Source organism: Hippopotamus amphibius, chromosome 1, assembly GCF_030028045.1.
Source record: "Hippopotamus amphibius kiboko isolate mHipAmp2 chromosome 1, mHipAmp2.hap2, whole genome shotgun sequence".
Lineage (NCBI taxonomy): Eukaryota > Metazoa > Chordata > Mammalia > Artiodactyla > Hippopotamidae > Hippopotamus > Hippopotamus amphibius.
The window spans coordinates 45,773,946-45,789,006 of record NC_080186.1 but is presented as its reverse complement, the minus strand read 5'-3'; the positions used below and the strand labels follow the sequence as shown (position 1 = coordinate 45,789,006).

Genomic DNA, 15,061 nt, shown 5'->3' with positions numbered 1-15,061 from the left:
TTATGTACATACAAAACTTACACTTACTTAATTGGTAATAAAAGGAAATATCACCCTGAAGATGGCCAAGATGAGGTTCTTTTATTGTGTCTGCAGTTAAGTTAGAGAAAGATCACTTTATAAAATATCTCTGCAGAATTCTGACCTTAAAGAAACAAAAGCCCTCCTAGGGGGAACTTGCATTTCTCTCCCTGTGCCTTTGAGATGTAAATGCTCTACTGATCATCTTCAATATTGTGTGTGTGTGTGCACCACGTGTGTGTTTTGAGAGTCTGTTCTCTGCCATCTGGAAGGTACACATATGGTGTGCATTTGACAGTCAATGAAATAGACTGGGATTCTGAGCAGTCTTTTGTCTGACTGTGCCAATTGTCAGGGGCTTTTGTCATCTTAACCTTAGTTGTGTCAGCCTGTACAATGAAGGCCTTTACCTTCTTAGACTATTTTTGGGAGTATACTTTCTAGATCTTATATAGGCAGCATCCTTCACACTCTCTCAATAAGAGTGTGAATCTGGCATCTTATTCATTTCTAGAGTCACTATTACAACATATCTAGTTAATGGCCACACAATAGATCTTTTAAATTGAAGAAAATTCTAAATTGGTAAATTTTTCAGAAAGCTCTCATTATCAACAGCTATTTTATTGGTACCTATAATAAAACCAAATTAGAAGGTGGAAAAAATACATATGTAAAATGGTTAACCTAAGAACTCCTTAGTTTGTTTACTTACTTACTTTATTTATTTAGGCCACATGGCTTGTGGGATCTTAGTTCCCTGACCAGGGATCACACCAGCGCCCTCAGCAGTGAAAGCATGTTGTCCTAACCACTGAACTGCCAGAGAATTCCCAGAACTGCTTAGTTTAAAACAAACAAAAAAAACCAGTTTGGGAAGCCTCATTTGTGGTCTCTGCTTCCCCTCAATGGGTCTTACAGATGCCAATAAAAATATTAGGATAATTAATGTTAATTAGGTTGATTAACAGGGAAGTAAGAAAAAAACTGAAAGAAAGTCTAGAGACTTCTTCCCAACAAGGTGGAAGTTTTAAAGGGACTGATCCCAAATGGACAGAGAAATCTTTAGATAGTTATTAAGAAATGAGATAAAATGGACATTAACAGGATTTAAAAGGTTCTGATACAACACTACCTAAGGCTGGATGGGCCAAAGGGACCCCTATTGGTCCCCAACATTAAAGGGCCCCAAACAAGTCCTCTCTATTTACTCCAGTTTAAAAAATAGGAGTGTGTGTGTATATTTTTTCTTCACTTATTTTATTTATTTTCTTTATTGGAGCATACTTGCTTTACAGTGTTCTGCTAATTTCTGCTGTACAATGAAGTGAATCAGCTCTGTGTGTGTGTGTGTGTGTGTGTGTGAGTATTTACAAGGCTGGAAAAAATTACACTGAGATATCTGACCACAATAACTGGGGGCAACAGGCCGATTAATCAAGTTAAAAGATTGACAAAAGGGACTGAGTGCCTTGGCTTCAACTCTCACTGAGACCCCAGAGCCTCTTACACAAAAACAGATAAAATAGTCAAGGGATAAAAAGAAAAGAAAGCTTCTAAGACTCTTGTAAGACTAAGGCTTGTTGATGGGATCCTAATGAAAACTAGTTAAAGGTATAGAAGTTGACAGAATTGAGATGAAAGTTTATATAAGTTTGTATATTTAAATGGGCTTTAATTTATCCAAGATGGTTATATCTCTTTTGCCTAATTACAGTGTAGGATAGACATTATGTCTCATTGGGCAATGCTTCCCCTGCCTGGTATTATAAGACAGTGCAAATAAATCTGCCCCTCAGACAATATTAATTAAACATACTAAAAGAAACCAACAAGGTTACCTGAGCCCACACAATATGAAATAAAAACTGGGAGTTAATATTCAGGGGCCAATAAAAATAATAATAGAGATCTTTGCTCTGGGTTTACCCTATACACCCAGAAAGAGCGCCTTGGTTGAACACCCTGTGCAAACTTTTGAAGGCATGATAAACTGAACCCTAAAGTTCTAGAACATATAACTCTTAATTCTCAGTTTAGTTGGAAATTTTCTTACTGATACAAAAATGCAAATTAAATACAGTTGGGCAAATGAATCTTTTAATATCATTTAGGTGGCAGACCAGTTCTTTAGAAAATTAAAAGCAACTGCCTTTGTGTTGCAAACCTCTACAAATCAGAAATGTAAATACAGCCCACAAAGACCTGACACTAAGCCTAGTTAGCTCGATCAGGTAAAACCTAAAACCAAAGGAGAAAAAAAGTCCCTTTTAAATGCAAACTGCTGGAATGGCTCCCTCACTCAAAATCTAACTTATAGCCTCCCTAAGGGATTTATCAAGAAGAAATAGAAACCTTAAGTTTTCTCCACAAAGAGTATAAGTCTTAGTCATCTGAGCAAATAAATTTAACTTATTCCAACTGTTATTTATAAACTAGTAAGTTTATATTATAATACCTGATTCATGACTATGTATTAAAGCTATGAAATCTCTAGTTTTGTCTGTTTATATGTCTGTGTGTCTATTATATATACAAGACGTCTCTACCTTTGGAAAATATCGCCAAAATTAAGTTTATAAAAGAGCTCTACTTAACTGACTTAAAAGTAAGCACTTACAAATTAAATTTTTCTAAATATAAAGGAAACTGGCCAGAATGAGTTTCAAGTTCACATGATCTGGGAAATACTCAATATTAAATTATATCTGGTAATAAAGCTAGCTTAAGCTTGTTGGTTTAATCAATATAGACAGGCCTTACTTTTATTGTACCTAGGTTAACTAAGTTCATGTTATTTCTGTTGCAGAGATTGTCAGCAAGAAAAATTAACTTGGTATTGTTGACTGAAAAAAAATGCACAACCTAAAAGTTGAGAATTATGTTTTATTTGGAGGACTTGCTGAGGACTTAAGCCTGGGAGGCAGGCTCTCAGAGAGCTCTAGGAACTGCTCTGAAGAGATAAGGGAGGAGCCACCAGGATATATAGTTTCTGCAAAAATCCAGGTAGTTGGAACATCAAAAGATTATTGTTAATTAAATAAAAACAGACATCTCAAGTTAATGAATTTAGCAGTTTTCTATGTCTGGGAAGATGAAGAGTCTGGGCTCACTGAAACCATTCCTTTGATACATATCTTAACTATCTAGGACCAGTATCCTGTTTTTTTCTCCATCCCGAATCCCCTCAGGATGCACAGTTGGGGGTTGCTGCAGTGGCTGATGGTTTGATGCCTGCGACATACTCTGTTTACTGATATTGCAGGTGATACTTTTCATCCATAGGATGATATCTTCATAAGTTATAAAATAAAGGTAAATGAGACAAGAGCTTTCAGGTGAACTCTTAGGAATAATCATGTTTTGGATATGTCTGTCTAAAACAGTTTCTCCAGATTTTTGGTAACTTGAGTTTTACTAAGTTAAATTAAATGATGAGAATTTACTGAATATCCAAGTCATTTCAAATGAGTTAAAATACTGGAACATTCATTGTTAAACAGGTCTAAATTTACCTACTTTTGTCTCCTTACAAGAAGGAAACTAAAAATGTTTGGGTTTATTAGACACATCTTGTACCACATTGAGGAAAGAAATTATGCTGTGAGAAGATGTATGTTTCTAGAGGTTCTAGAATATTCCTAAATTTGCCAATGAGGAAATGCTAATATGGCAAACAGTTCACAATTACTTGTTCCTTGTCAGTTTTTGCTAGAGATTAAGGTTTTTAAAGGTTAAAATTGTAATATGTAATTAAAGCCACTAAAAATAATAAAGGAAATATTTCAGTATACAAGGAAAGTAGGACGTGTGTTTTCAGCAAAAGAAGGTATGAAGAATGGAATACATTTTAAGGGAGCAAGTGGTTTTGTTCTAGAGCTGGTTGTTTCTAGATGGAAAAACAAGGAACAAACTAATATGGATACAGAAAGTTATGGAAGGTTTGTAGAAAGGGAGCCCTGAAAAAGGAATTTTGTACATGGTCAGGCTGCGATTAAATTAATTAGGTAAATGGATTTTGTTATTAAGAGCAGGTTGGTGTGGGACTGGATTTGATTCCTCTCTCTATTAAGAGAACAAATTTTTCTTGGAATACTACTTTTGATAACATTGTATAAGTTTCTTTGCCTTTAGGTGACATATATTTGCTTTTGAAGTCTTTGTCACTTTGGTTAAGTGAACAAGTATTATTTCACAGTGATCTGTGATCCTATTTGACCAAGTGTTTTGAAACCTTCTTGATATTTTTGACAAAGTTCCCAAATACAAATTCTAACTTAAGTTCCTTTGACCTCCAGCTAACTCTGGGAAGCTTCAAAGGAACCCTGAAGCATCTCAGAGGAATATTAAACTAATTAGGCTTATTTGGTATGTTAAATTACTTGAAAAGTATTGTCAGATGATTGGAAACAAACCATCTTAGATTATGTTATACGGGTAAATGTCATTAATATAGATATTCGAAATTTTATATGTAATTCCTAAAAGTCTGATTATGTCATAGTATGTTATCAGTCATAATTCTAGTTATTATCTTAAAATGTTGTATGTCACAGAAATAACCAAGTTTCTTGTCAATTACATTGTAATCAGATCTTTAACCATGCCATTTTAAGTCTTTTGTTACTTATTGACAATCATTGTTTTACTTTGATGCTTTTATAAAGTGAAAATCTTCAAGAAGATTCATAAAAAGGACTTTGACAAATATTAATTTCTGGTAACTTTTAGATCATACCATAGAAATTACAGACCTCTAATGGAAAACCCAATGCCTCCATCTAGATCAACAGGCGTTAATTACATGGGACGAAATGAACTGATAAATAAGATTTATAATTTTATAACTTTTTCTGAAATATGCTGGCTTTTTATCTTGGCTTTCCAGAAAACCTTTCCTCTTATACTAACCATGACCTATAACAAGTTGAGAAAGTATACCTTTATAAACAAACATGAAACATTTTTTTTTTCTCTACCTGATCCCTCCTGAATTTGGCTTCTCCAGCTGGCTCCCTTGTGGACCTGATGGCTTATTGTGACCATATTACAACTAGCTATAGTAACCACTATTTTAACTTGTTCTCTCTTGTTGTTTTCAAATTATCTTTACCTTATATCCTGTCTGTTTTGTAAGATTGTTGTCTCTTGCATTACCCAATGTGTAACCAGGTCTCTGACAAAATTAACGATGGTTAAACATCTTGAGGCAGTTGATCATATATACAACTCTACACAGAATAACTGTAATAGTGCAACTCTAGATATGGGAAGAAGCAACAAGGGAAAACATTTCCTGGATAACAGACTAGTAAGACAGGCAATCCAGAGAATTTTAGATTATCAACAGGACCTGATGCAAAAATTAGCACATTGAGTGGCATATCAACAGACTCTTTGCCTGATCTAGGAATGAGCCTTCCTAGCACAGTGGGGCAAAATTGGTCATGAAATGCCTCCCAAACACTGGCTGAATTTATGATCAAGAGGAGGCGCTGTGGACAAAGAATGTAACCTGCCATTTCAGTAAACAAAGGATGTTGCAGCCATTAAGCCATCAGCCACTGCAGCCACCCTGATGGTGCATCCTGAGCGATACTCAGGATGGAAAAAAAAGAATGCTGGTCCTACAGTTAAGGTGCTTATCAAAGGAAAAATTTCAATAAGCCCATCTTCCCATTTAGAAAAGCACTAAATTCATTAACTTGAAATGTCTGTTTCTTAGTCTTTTGATGTTAGACTACGTGGTTTTTTGCTTTTCAAAAAATCCTGTGTCTTTGCTTCTCCCTTACCTCTTCATAGCAGTCCCTCAGAGCTACCTGAGAGGCTGTATCCCAGGCTTAAGTCCTCAGTAAGTTTGCTGAACAAAACAATTCTCAACTTCTTGGTTGTACATTTTTTTCAGGTAATTCTTAGAACATATTTTAAATAGCTGGTTTAAAGTTTTTGTCTTTTAAGTCTCATGTCTGGGCTTCTTCAGGGACAGTTTCTACTGATTTTTTTCTTGGGTATGGACCACACTTTGATCCTTTGCATGTCTTGTAATTTTTTGTTGAAAATAGAACATTTAAAATAATATAATGTGGCAACTCTGGAAATCATATTCTCTCTCTCCCCTCCCCAGTATCTGTTATCGCTGCTATTATTGTTCGTTTAGTGACTTTTCTGAACTAATTCTGTAAAGCTTGTATTCTCTGTTGTATGTGACTACTGAAGTCCCCAATCAGTTAGCTTACTGGTGAGGTGATGTACTGGACAGACTTCCCTAAATGCCTGAAGCCAAAAGTCTCCCAGTCTTTGCCAAGGGGCTCTGTAGGCATGTTTGGACAAGGCTTCAACAATCACCCCAGCAGTTAACTATTCATCCTTAGCCTACATTTCTTGCTGGCACAAAGCTTCCAAATCAGCCAGAAGTGAGAGCTTAGGACATTCTTAGATCTTTCCTGAGCATGTGCATAGCCAGAGCATATATATGACCTTCTAGATTGCCAGGAATATGCTGGAGCTTTTCAAAGCCCCTACAGAATCTCATTCCCCAGCCTTTCCTTTTAAGTTCTCTGGTAAGCCTATTATTTGCCTCAACTGTTTTCCACTGCCTTGGGCAGATGCAATCTTAAATAACTGCCTCAAATTGTTTTTAACAAATGCCTCCCACCCCAACCCTCTGTGAAAAAGCTTTTCATACTGGGATAGCTTCAGGATGTGTCAAATAAAAACAACTTGTGGGTGGGGTCTTCTAGATGGTCAAATAATGACAATCCTCTGGGAATGGGGCTTTGAAGGAGCTCTAATCCTGTTCTGCTTCCTCTAGTGGCTGCCAGGCTGCTCATTTTCACCATGATTGTGGGCTGCTGGCTTTCAAGGCTAGTGGAACTAGGGAAGGAGGAGATGGGGACAGGGAAAATTAAAATGCCACAAAGACTGCTGTTCTTATGGAGGTTCAGCCATTTTTCTTGAACAAACACTACCCAGATTGCTACAAGCCTTTGGTTCATTTCAGAGTTACGAAAAAGTTGATTCTGACCATTTTTGCCCATTTCCCATTAACTTTATGGAAGTGAAAATTTTTCTGGGTCTTTAGTTGGCTATTTTTGCTGACATCACTTCTCTTTACTTATTTCCTTATCTACTTAGTCTATCACTTACTCTGAGAGAGGGATGCTGACATTTCTACCTATTTATACATTTGTCTCTTCCTTCTTTGCGTTGTCAGTTTTTTGCTTCACGCATTTTGAAGTTCTGTTATTAGGGACATACACATTTAGAATTATTAAATATTCTTGATAAACTCACCCTTTCATCACTAAAAAAAAATGCCTTGCTTCATCTCTGGCAACACTCATTGCCTTGAAGTCTATTTTGTCTGATCTTAACATAACCATATGGGTCTACTGCTTACATATACAAAGCACATCGGAATCCAGAATCAATTTATACTCAGATAAAAGGGTATAATCCTGATACTCAGCAAGCAATGTCACTTATACCTAATGTCAGGCTTTTGGGCCCTGAAATCTCCCTTAATTATGCGTGTGCTGCAGGACCTAGAAGCCTTCATTTAGGTCCAACAAGCATTTTTCTGCAGATAAGCTTGGTGATGGTTTTCCGCAGTAGCCCTTTAGATATTCTCTCCTATATATACACCACTTTTAGAAATTCTGGCCCACACCTAGTTACCTAGGCTCAGAATTCTGTTATTTAGCCACATGGGTCCATACATATCTACTTTTGTAGATATGACCAGAATGACCTCTGACTAAAACTTATCCCTGTTTAGGACCAGCTCTAGGCTTCCATGGCACTGAAAATTCCCATTCCATAGTATAAGCAGTGAAGAGAGACCTAGACCAGGAATCAAGAGATCTCAAGCCTAGTTCTGGATTTGTACTGAAGAGACATGTGAGGCAGTATTGCACAGGACTAAGAATGTGGACTCTGGAGCCAGACTGCCTGACTCTGAAGCCCAGCTTCACCAACTGTGTGACTTGGGCAACTTCCTGATCTCTCTGCTTTAGTTACCTCACTAGTGGAAGGTGAATTAGCATAGTGCCTCCCTTATAGGATTGTGTGTGGTTTAGATGGATTCATACAAGTAAAAATTTTTAAATAGCACTTGGGACATACATATAGTAAGTGCTAGCTAAAATTTGTTTTTGGTAGTATTGGTAGTCTGTTATTACTATTATTTTTATCATCACTGTTGCTATTATGTGCCAGAAATCCAGCATTTCATTAGCAAATTATAGGTGTTCTAATGCTGGGAGTTACACAGTATTATAGAAGCTTAAGATTTTGTTTAAATGTTTCACGGTCCTTTCTCCTCCTTTCAATAGCTATACTCAGTGTGCAGACTAGACTATGGCACTAGTCTACTTATCCAAATCATAATAGTCACAAATTTATCAAGTACTATATATTCTTCCTTGCCTCTATCATGTTATAATTACTTATTTACTTGCTTGGTTACTTATCTGTATCCTCCAGAGTCCCAAGAGTAGGGAATGACTTTGGGTTTTGTTTGTTGTTGTTGTTGTTTTTTGGCTGCACCGCATGGCTTGCAGGATCTTAGTTCCTGACCAGGGACTGAACCCGGGCCCTTGGTAGTGAAAGCACTGAGTCCTAACCACTCGATCCCCAGGGAATTCCCTGGGTTTTGTTTTAAAGAAGAAAAGGTTTACAATGACCAAGATAAAATCTGGGAAATGCTAATTAATTAATGCTAATTAACAAATGCCAGTTGGCTGATTTTGCCACCAACCTTCAACTTGTCTGCTTTAGCCCTCATTTCCAGAAGCTTCTTCTCTGTGGCATCTATCTGCAGCCCCTCATCACACCAGTTCACAGCCTCAACATAATTTCTCAGTTCCAGATGGCATAAGGCACCTGTAAAACCCAGCATCTTTAGTATCTGTGGACCACATGCATGGAAAGAGCCATCCTTGAACAGGACCCCCAACCTCAACCAGCTACCAGCCAGTACCCTGAAGGGAAAAAGGATGATAAAGATCCTTGTAGTGCATTCCCCAGACAAGGAAGACTATTTCTTGTATCTTAGATCAGACAGATTTCTAGGGCCCAGTCAGCTCAAGACTCCTGTAAGCCTTTCTGTTATCAAGGACTCTTAAAGTAGGAAAGGCTACAACTTAGTGGCAAAGAACAGTCTCTGGAATCAGACAGATCTGGGCTGGAAATCTGGTTGTCATTTACCAACTAAACATTAGACAAAGCACTGAGCATCCCTGAGCTTCAGGCTACTCATCTATAAATGAGAAGAATAAAGCTCATCTCAGATGACTTTCTTTAAACAAAGAGAGAAAGCAGAATTTGCCTCAGTCATTCACGAAAGCAATGGCAAGACCAAAGACATTAGGTCTCTCCTAAAATTGTTCTTGATGGTTACCACTTTAAGCTGCCTCTCCTTTAATCATGTTTTTTCTCCAGTTAGCCTCTTTGGGCTTTTCACAGAATTTAAAAATATCAGAACTGTAAGGGCTTAGATGTGAACAGAATCAAAACTCATCTTCCAGAGATGGGCAAAGTGAAACTCAGAGTGGGGGTCTTGCCAAGGTCACATGGTAACGTAAAAGTGACAATTCAATCAAGGTACAGACTTCCAGCCTGTGGCAAATTCCATAGGATTATATTCAACTTATGTGCCCATCTTTGTTTAGTACCTCCTTTCCCTACAGCTGAAGGACCTGGATGTACTTAAACTCCCTAACCATGATTACTTAAGCATAATTTTGATGCAGCATTTAAGTTGATCCATGGGGATATAGAGATTAATATGTAATGAATAAAATTAACAAAGCACCTTTGAGCTTCTCAAAGAAAAGGTGAAGTACAAAAGTAATAAAAGCACTATCACTACATACAAAGGTCAGACTACAAGAGAAACAATAATCTGGGAACATCTCAGCATTAGAGTTACCAGCAAAAGTCCCAGAGCTTATCTCTTAATTAACATTAACATGGCATTTGAAGATCTTGCCTTTCAATCAGCTAATCTGGAAAAAAATTAGAATGTGGCTTTTAGAACTGCTTTATTTTAATTAATTTTATTCTTTATTAATTTAAAATGAGAAGTTTCAATTTCTCCACAAATTCTTAAAACACAGAGGGCTGGATTATTCTCTGGTTAATTCTTTTAAAAATGGCATGTTGCTGTTGATAAGGACTTAATATCAAGACTGCAAAAATAAGGTGACTTCATTAATATCTTAGCACCTTAATATCAATGCTTAAAATACTTCTGGTGCAGTGCATGCCAACTTCTCCGTGGTGACAATCATACAGTAGCTCCACAAGACTTACCTCTTACTATTGCTTTGAGGTGGCATGGTTTTAGCTTTCTGGCAGCTGTCACATCATTGAGAGCAGAACGAAAATTGCCTAACAAGACAGCATTTAGTAAAAGAGAAAATAAGTTTTGAGATCAGATTATTTCCAAAATTTTGTGTGTAGAAACAAAAACTCTCTTGGACAATCTTGGAGAAATATAAATCAGAGCAACTGTTTACAGAAAAAAATGTAGTTGTTCTCATCAAGCACCTTAGAAATGTTTACAACATGAGGCAACCCACCAAGCGATTATAAATGGCTAGTAAGCATAAGGAGAGATGCTCAACATCCCTAGAGAAATTAAAATTAACATGAAACCAGTAAAAACTAAAAACAGATAATATCTGATATTGGTGAAGATATGGAAAAAGGGCACTCTAAGAGTAAATAACAGAGCAAACTGGCACACACTTTGTACGTACACTTTGACCCAACAATACTCTTTTAAGAATTGATCCTTAAAAATGCTTGCAAAAAAACAAAACCAAAAAAATGCTTGCAAAAATGTACAAGGATAAATGTAAAAGCATGTTAACTGCTGCATTACTTCCAACTGTGAAAAGCTGGAGATACCCTAAATATCCTCAATTTAATTATGATTATGGTAAACCCATACTACTGAATACTATACAGCTATTAAAAAGAGGAAGATAGTTCTGCATGTAATAAGAGTGCTGTGCTATATTGTTTTAAGTGGTGGGGCAATGTGTATAGAAGCCTATCTTTATAAAACAACAAACCAATCTAAATATATAGACACGGACACACACATATATATTTGTAAGTGCATTTAAAAAGGGTGTGCAGGACTTTCCTGGCGACACAGTGGTTAAGAATCTGCCTGCCAATGCAGGGAACACAGTTTCGAGCCCTGGTCTGGGAAGATCCCACATGCTGCAGGGCAACTAAGGCCATGTGCCCTAGAGCACAAGAACCCAACTACTGAGCCCACATGCCGCAACTACTGACGCCTGCGTGCCTAGAGCCCGTGCTCTACAAGAGAAGCCCAAGCACCTCAAAGAAGAGTAGCCCCTGCTCACCACAACTAGAGAGAAAGCCCGCGTGCAGCAACAAAGACCCAACGCAGCAAAAAAAAAAAAAAAAAAAAAGGTGTGCAATCATACACGCTGGTTATCCAAACTAAGAGGCATGAGGTAGACTCTCACTTTCTAGTTTACACTTAAGTATTACTTAACAGCTTAGTATTTACCTATTAATTTCACTTCTAAAACTCTAGCCCAGGAGTCAGCAAAATTTTTTTCTAAAGAGCCATACAGTAAATATTTCAGATTTTACAGGCTACATATGGTTTGTTATACATTCTTCTTTGTTTTACAATCCTTTAAAAATGTAAAAAATACTTTTAGCTCACAGGAGGTCAGGGATCCAGATGTGGCCTGTGAGTCAGTTTGCCAAATCCTGCTTTAGCCTAAAGAATAATCAGAATTATCGGAAAAATTTTATCACTTTGTTCATTTTTGCATTACTTAAAAAAAAACTAAAAGCAGCTATATACTCAACTATAGCAGAATAGTTAAGCAAATAGTGTAAACACTGGTATGTCCACATGATGCAACTTTATGTAGCTATTAAAATAGTATTCACAAATAATTTAATGACAGGTGAAATTGCTTTTGTTTTGTTTTTCTTTTTAATTAATTAATTTATTTATTGGCTGTGTTGGGTCTTCGTTGCAGTGCACAAGCTTCTCACTGAGGTGGCTTCTCTTGTTGCAGAGAACAGGTTCTAGACACATGGGCTTCAGTAGTTGCAGCACTCAGGCTCAGTAGCTGTGGCTCTCGGGCTCTAGAGTAGAGGCTCAATAGTTGTGGCACACAGGCTTAGTTGCTCCGAGGCACGTGGGATCTTCCTGGACCAGGGCTCAAACCCGTGTCCTCTGCATTGGTAGGCGGATTCCTAACCACTGCGCTACCAGGGAAGTCCTGGTGAAATTATGTTATAAATTTAAGTGAAAAGAACTGAATACAAAATTGGAAGAACAGCATGATCTTAACTATGGAAAAAATACATATAAGAGAAATCCAAAAACTTCTGGTTAAAGGCAGTACACTGAACACATGCATGTCAAACCCTACCACTTCCCCTCTGCCACAAAGAAGCCATAAATCTACAGAGATAACAAAAATGAGAACAATACAGAACACGTTTTAAAGCTGGAGAACAAAGAGACACAGGCTAAATGACTAATTAGGCTTGAGAAAACTGAATTCTAGGCCAGCAGAGAGAAAACTCAAAGCTACCAAGCTATACTGTAGAACCTACAAAGTACTCAAGACTAAAGAATCGACAGCACCAGGTACCTCTGGAAGCGTGGGTAAAGGGGTCTTCCATTTACTGTATTCTGAATCAAACTTGATTCCACATCCTAATCCTAGCACTGTGTACCCTTAGACAATTCATTTTACTATATTCATTACATTTTACTACAGTTTCTTACTCTGCTAACCAGGGATAAAGCTGTTAATCTCACTTATCTTACACAGCTGCTATGAGGTCAAGAGGCATAAAAAAAGTGAAAGTGCTTTGTAAGCCATACCAATGACATCACTTGAGGAATGTCTGATTATTATGCATTTGCTCCTCTAGTATCACATACAATGGTTTTTTCTTGCAAGGTGCTTTTGGTCTTAGTAGCCCTATACATGATGTTCTTTAGTTCCCCAAGGAAAGGAACTATGTAGCTCCTATTCACAGTGCAGTGCCTAGCACGCAGTAAATGCTTTATATTTACTGACTGAATAGGTAAATGAATTAAACTCCTTTAGGGAAAGTTCAGGTCTTACTCATTTCCATGATGCCAGTGCCCAGCACAGAACAAGAACTCAGTTTGCTGAATGAAGAAAATGTATTCCTCCTGAAGTTAGAAGACTGGGTTTCTAGTCCAAGTTCTGGCACTAACCAAAGGGGTCACCCTCTGAGCCGATATAAAATGAGGGGGCTGGCTGGCTAAAATAATCTCTAGAGTTCTACACCACTCTTACTTTTTAGAATTTTATGATGAAACAGGCTAAAGGAGAAAACAGTTGGAGTGGACTACGACTGGAAAGAAATTTTGCTCCGATGGTGATGAGTCCCAACAGACTTCTCCCAGCTAGACCGCAAGGCTTATTGTCTACCAGCCCCTCAGAAAAGGCTAAGGTCATTCCCACGTCCTCTCTAAAACTCTGTGATAAGAAACGCTGCTCTAATATGACCAAGACTAGTCACCAACAATAATGCCACCCAAATAATTAATCAGTGTTTCCCAAAGTCATGTCTGCAGAACAGTGCTGCATTTTAGTAAGTGTTACTTGAAAAGGGGGCTTATAAAACCTGAGAATCACAGGGTAAGGTTCTTTGCTGTAGGTTTTCTCAGCATTAACACTACTAATGTGCACTGCAAATTTCTAATGAAGCAGCAGCACTGTCCAAATCTACCTGTCTAAAGAATGTTTTACTTCAAAGGTCCACAGAATACTCTTTGAGAAATTCTCCCTTGGATTAATAAAGTTTCTCTCACACAAACAACTCTACTGCCTTAATCCTTCTAGCATCCTCAAGAAGAGGTCAGGAAAAAACTTTTTTTTTTTTTCTTCAAGAGAGTAGAGGCATTTGGGCTCAAAAATTCCAGATCATACCAACTCATGTATTAAGGTATTTGATATCACTCATTTGGTTCAGATAGTAATAATTATACCATCTACCTGGTTTCCCTTTTCACCAAGTCTACCTGGAAGATCCGAGTTCAGTTAGAGTAAGCTATTCTAGGTTTCTGGGATAAGCTGCTCTTCTTCCTCTGACACTCTCAAACCCTCCACTAGCCATCATAGAATTGTTTTTATCATAAGTTAATTTTTTAGAATGTACTAAACAATGGAATACATTACCCAGATAGTACTGTGCTGCTGCCCGGTTGGTATAAAGAACAGCATTCAAATCAGGGTCTGCACATTTCTTCTTTAATCCTTCAGTGTATGAAATCACAGCTTTCTTATAGTCTTTTTCTTTAAAGTAATCATTGCCTTCACCTTTATAGGTCCTGGCCTGTTCTGCAAAAAAGAGAAGAAATGATCACTGTTTCCTATTTTTTTAAAGAGATCATTAAAAATAATTCTAAATAATGCAATAATGTAACATATGACAAACCAAAAAGAAGAAACAAATAGGGAAAGAAAACTAAAAAATGAATGCTATAAAACTGAGTATCAACATGGAGAAATAAAGTTACACATACTTAACTACAATCCAATTCCAAAGGTAGATTAAGTGCTTACAAAAAAAAAAAAAGCAGAAAGAAAAAAAGTATACTTATCCTAGCTCTTGAAGAGAGAACTTTTTTTTTTAATTACAGAAGAAATGAGGAGAAATTACACTTCTGTTTTTGCCTATGTTGTCTGAGCCCCTGGAATGCAAATTCCCCTCTTCACCTTAGCAAAACCCTATAAAATTGTTACAATTCAGTTCAAATTTCCCACCCACTGAGAGCCCACTTCTATCTCCCCCACCTTTAGTGTTCCAACAGCACCTATAATTATACCTTGATGCTTATCACATAGGTCCGTCCTGATTGTTTAGGGCAGTTTGGCTATACACTGCAGTGTGACCTTTGAGAGCAGTCTCATTCATTCCTGTAGCCCCAGTGCCTAGCATTTAGTAGGCATCCAAAGAAAAATATGTGGAATAAATAGTAACAAGTTAG

The 15,061-nt window shown here is 37.2% G+C and overlaps 1 protein-coding gene across 2 annotated transcripts in view; it reads right to left on the bottom strand.

Moving 5' to 3' along the window:
* Positions 1 to 15,061, bottom strand: part of TTC4 (tetratricopeptide repeat domain 4) — a 35,923-nt gene that overhangs the window by 19,849 nt on the left and 1,013 nt on the right. For both annotated transcript variants that reach the window (XM_057711899.1, XM_057711909.1), the window contains exons 3-5: positions 14,250 to 14,411; positions 10,336 to 10,413; positions 8,780 to 8,904 (exon numbers count right to left, since the gene is read on the bottom strand). In XM_057711899.1, coding sequence (XP_057567882.1) covers positions 8,780 to 8,904; positions 10,336 to 10,413; positions 14,250 to 14,411 — 365 coding nt within the window. The remainder of the gene's footprint in view (positions 1 to 8,779; positions 8,905 to 10,335; positions 10,414 to 14,249; positions 14,412 to 15,061) is intronic.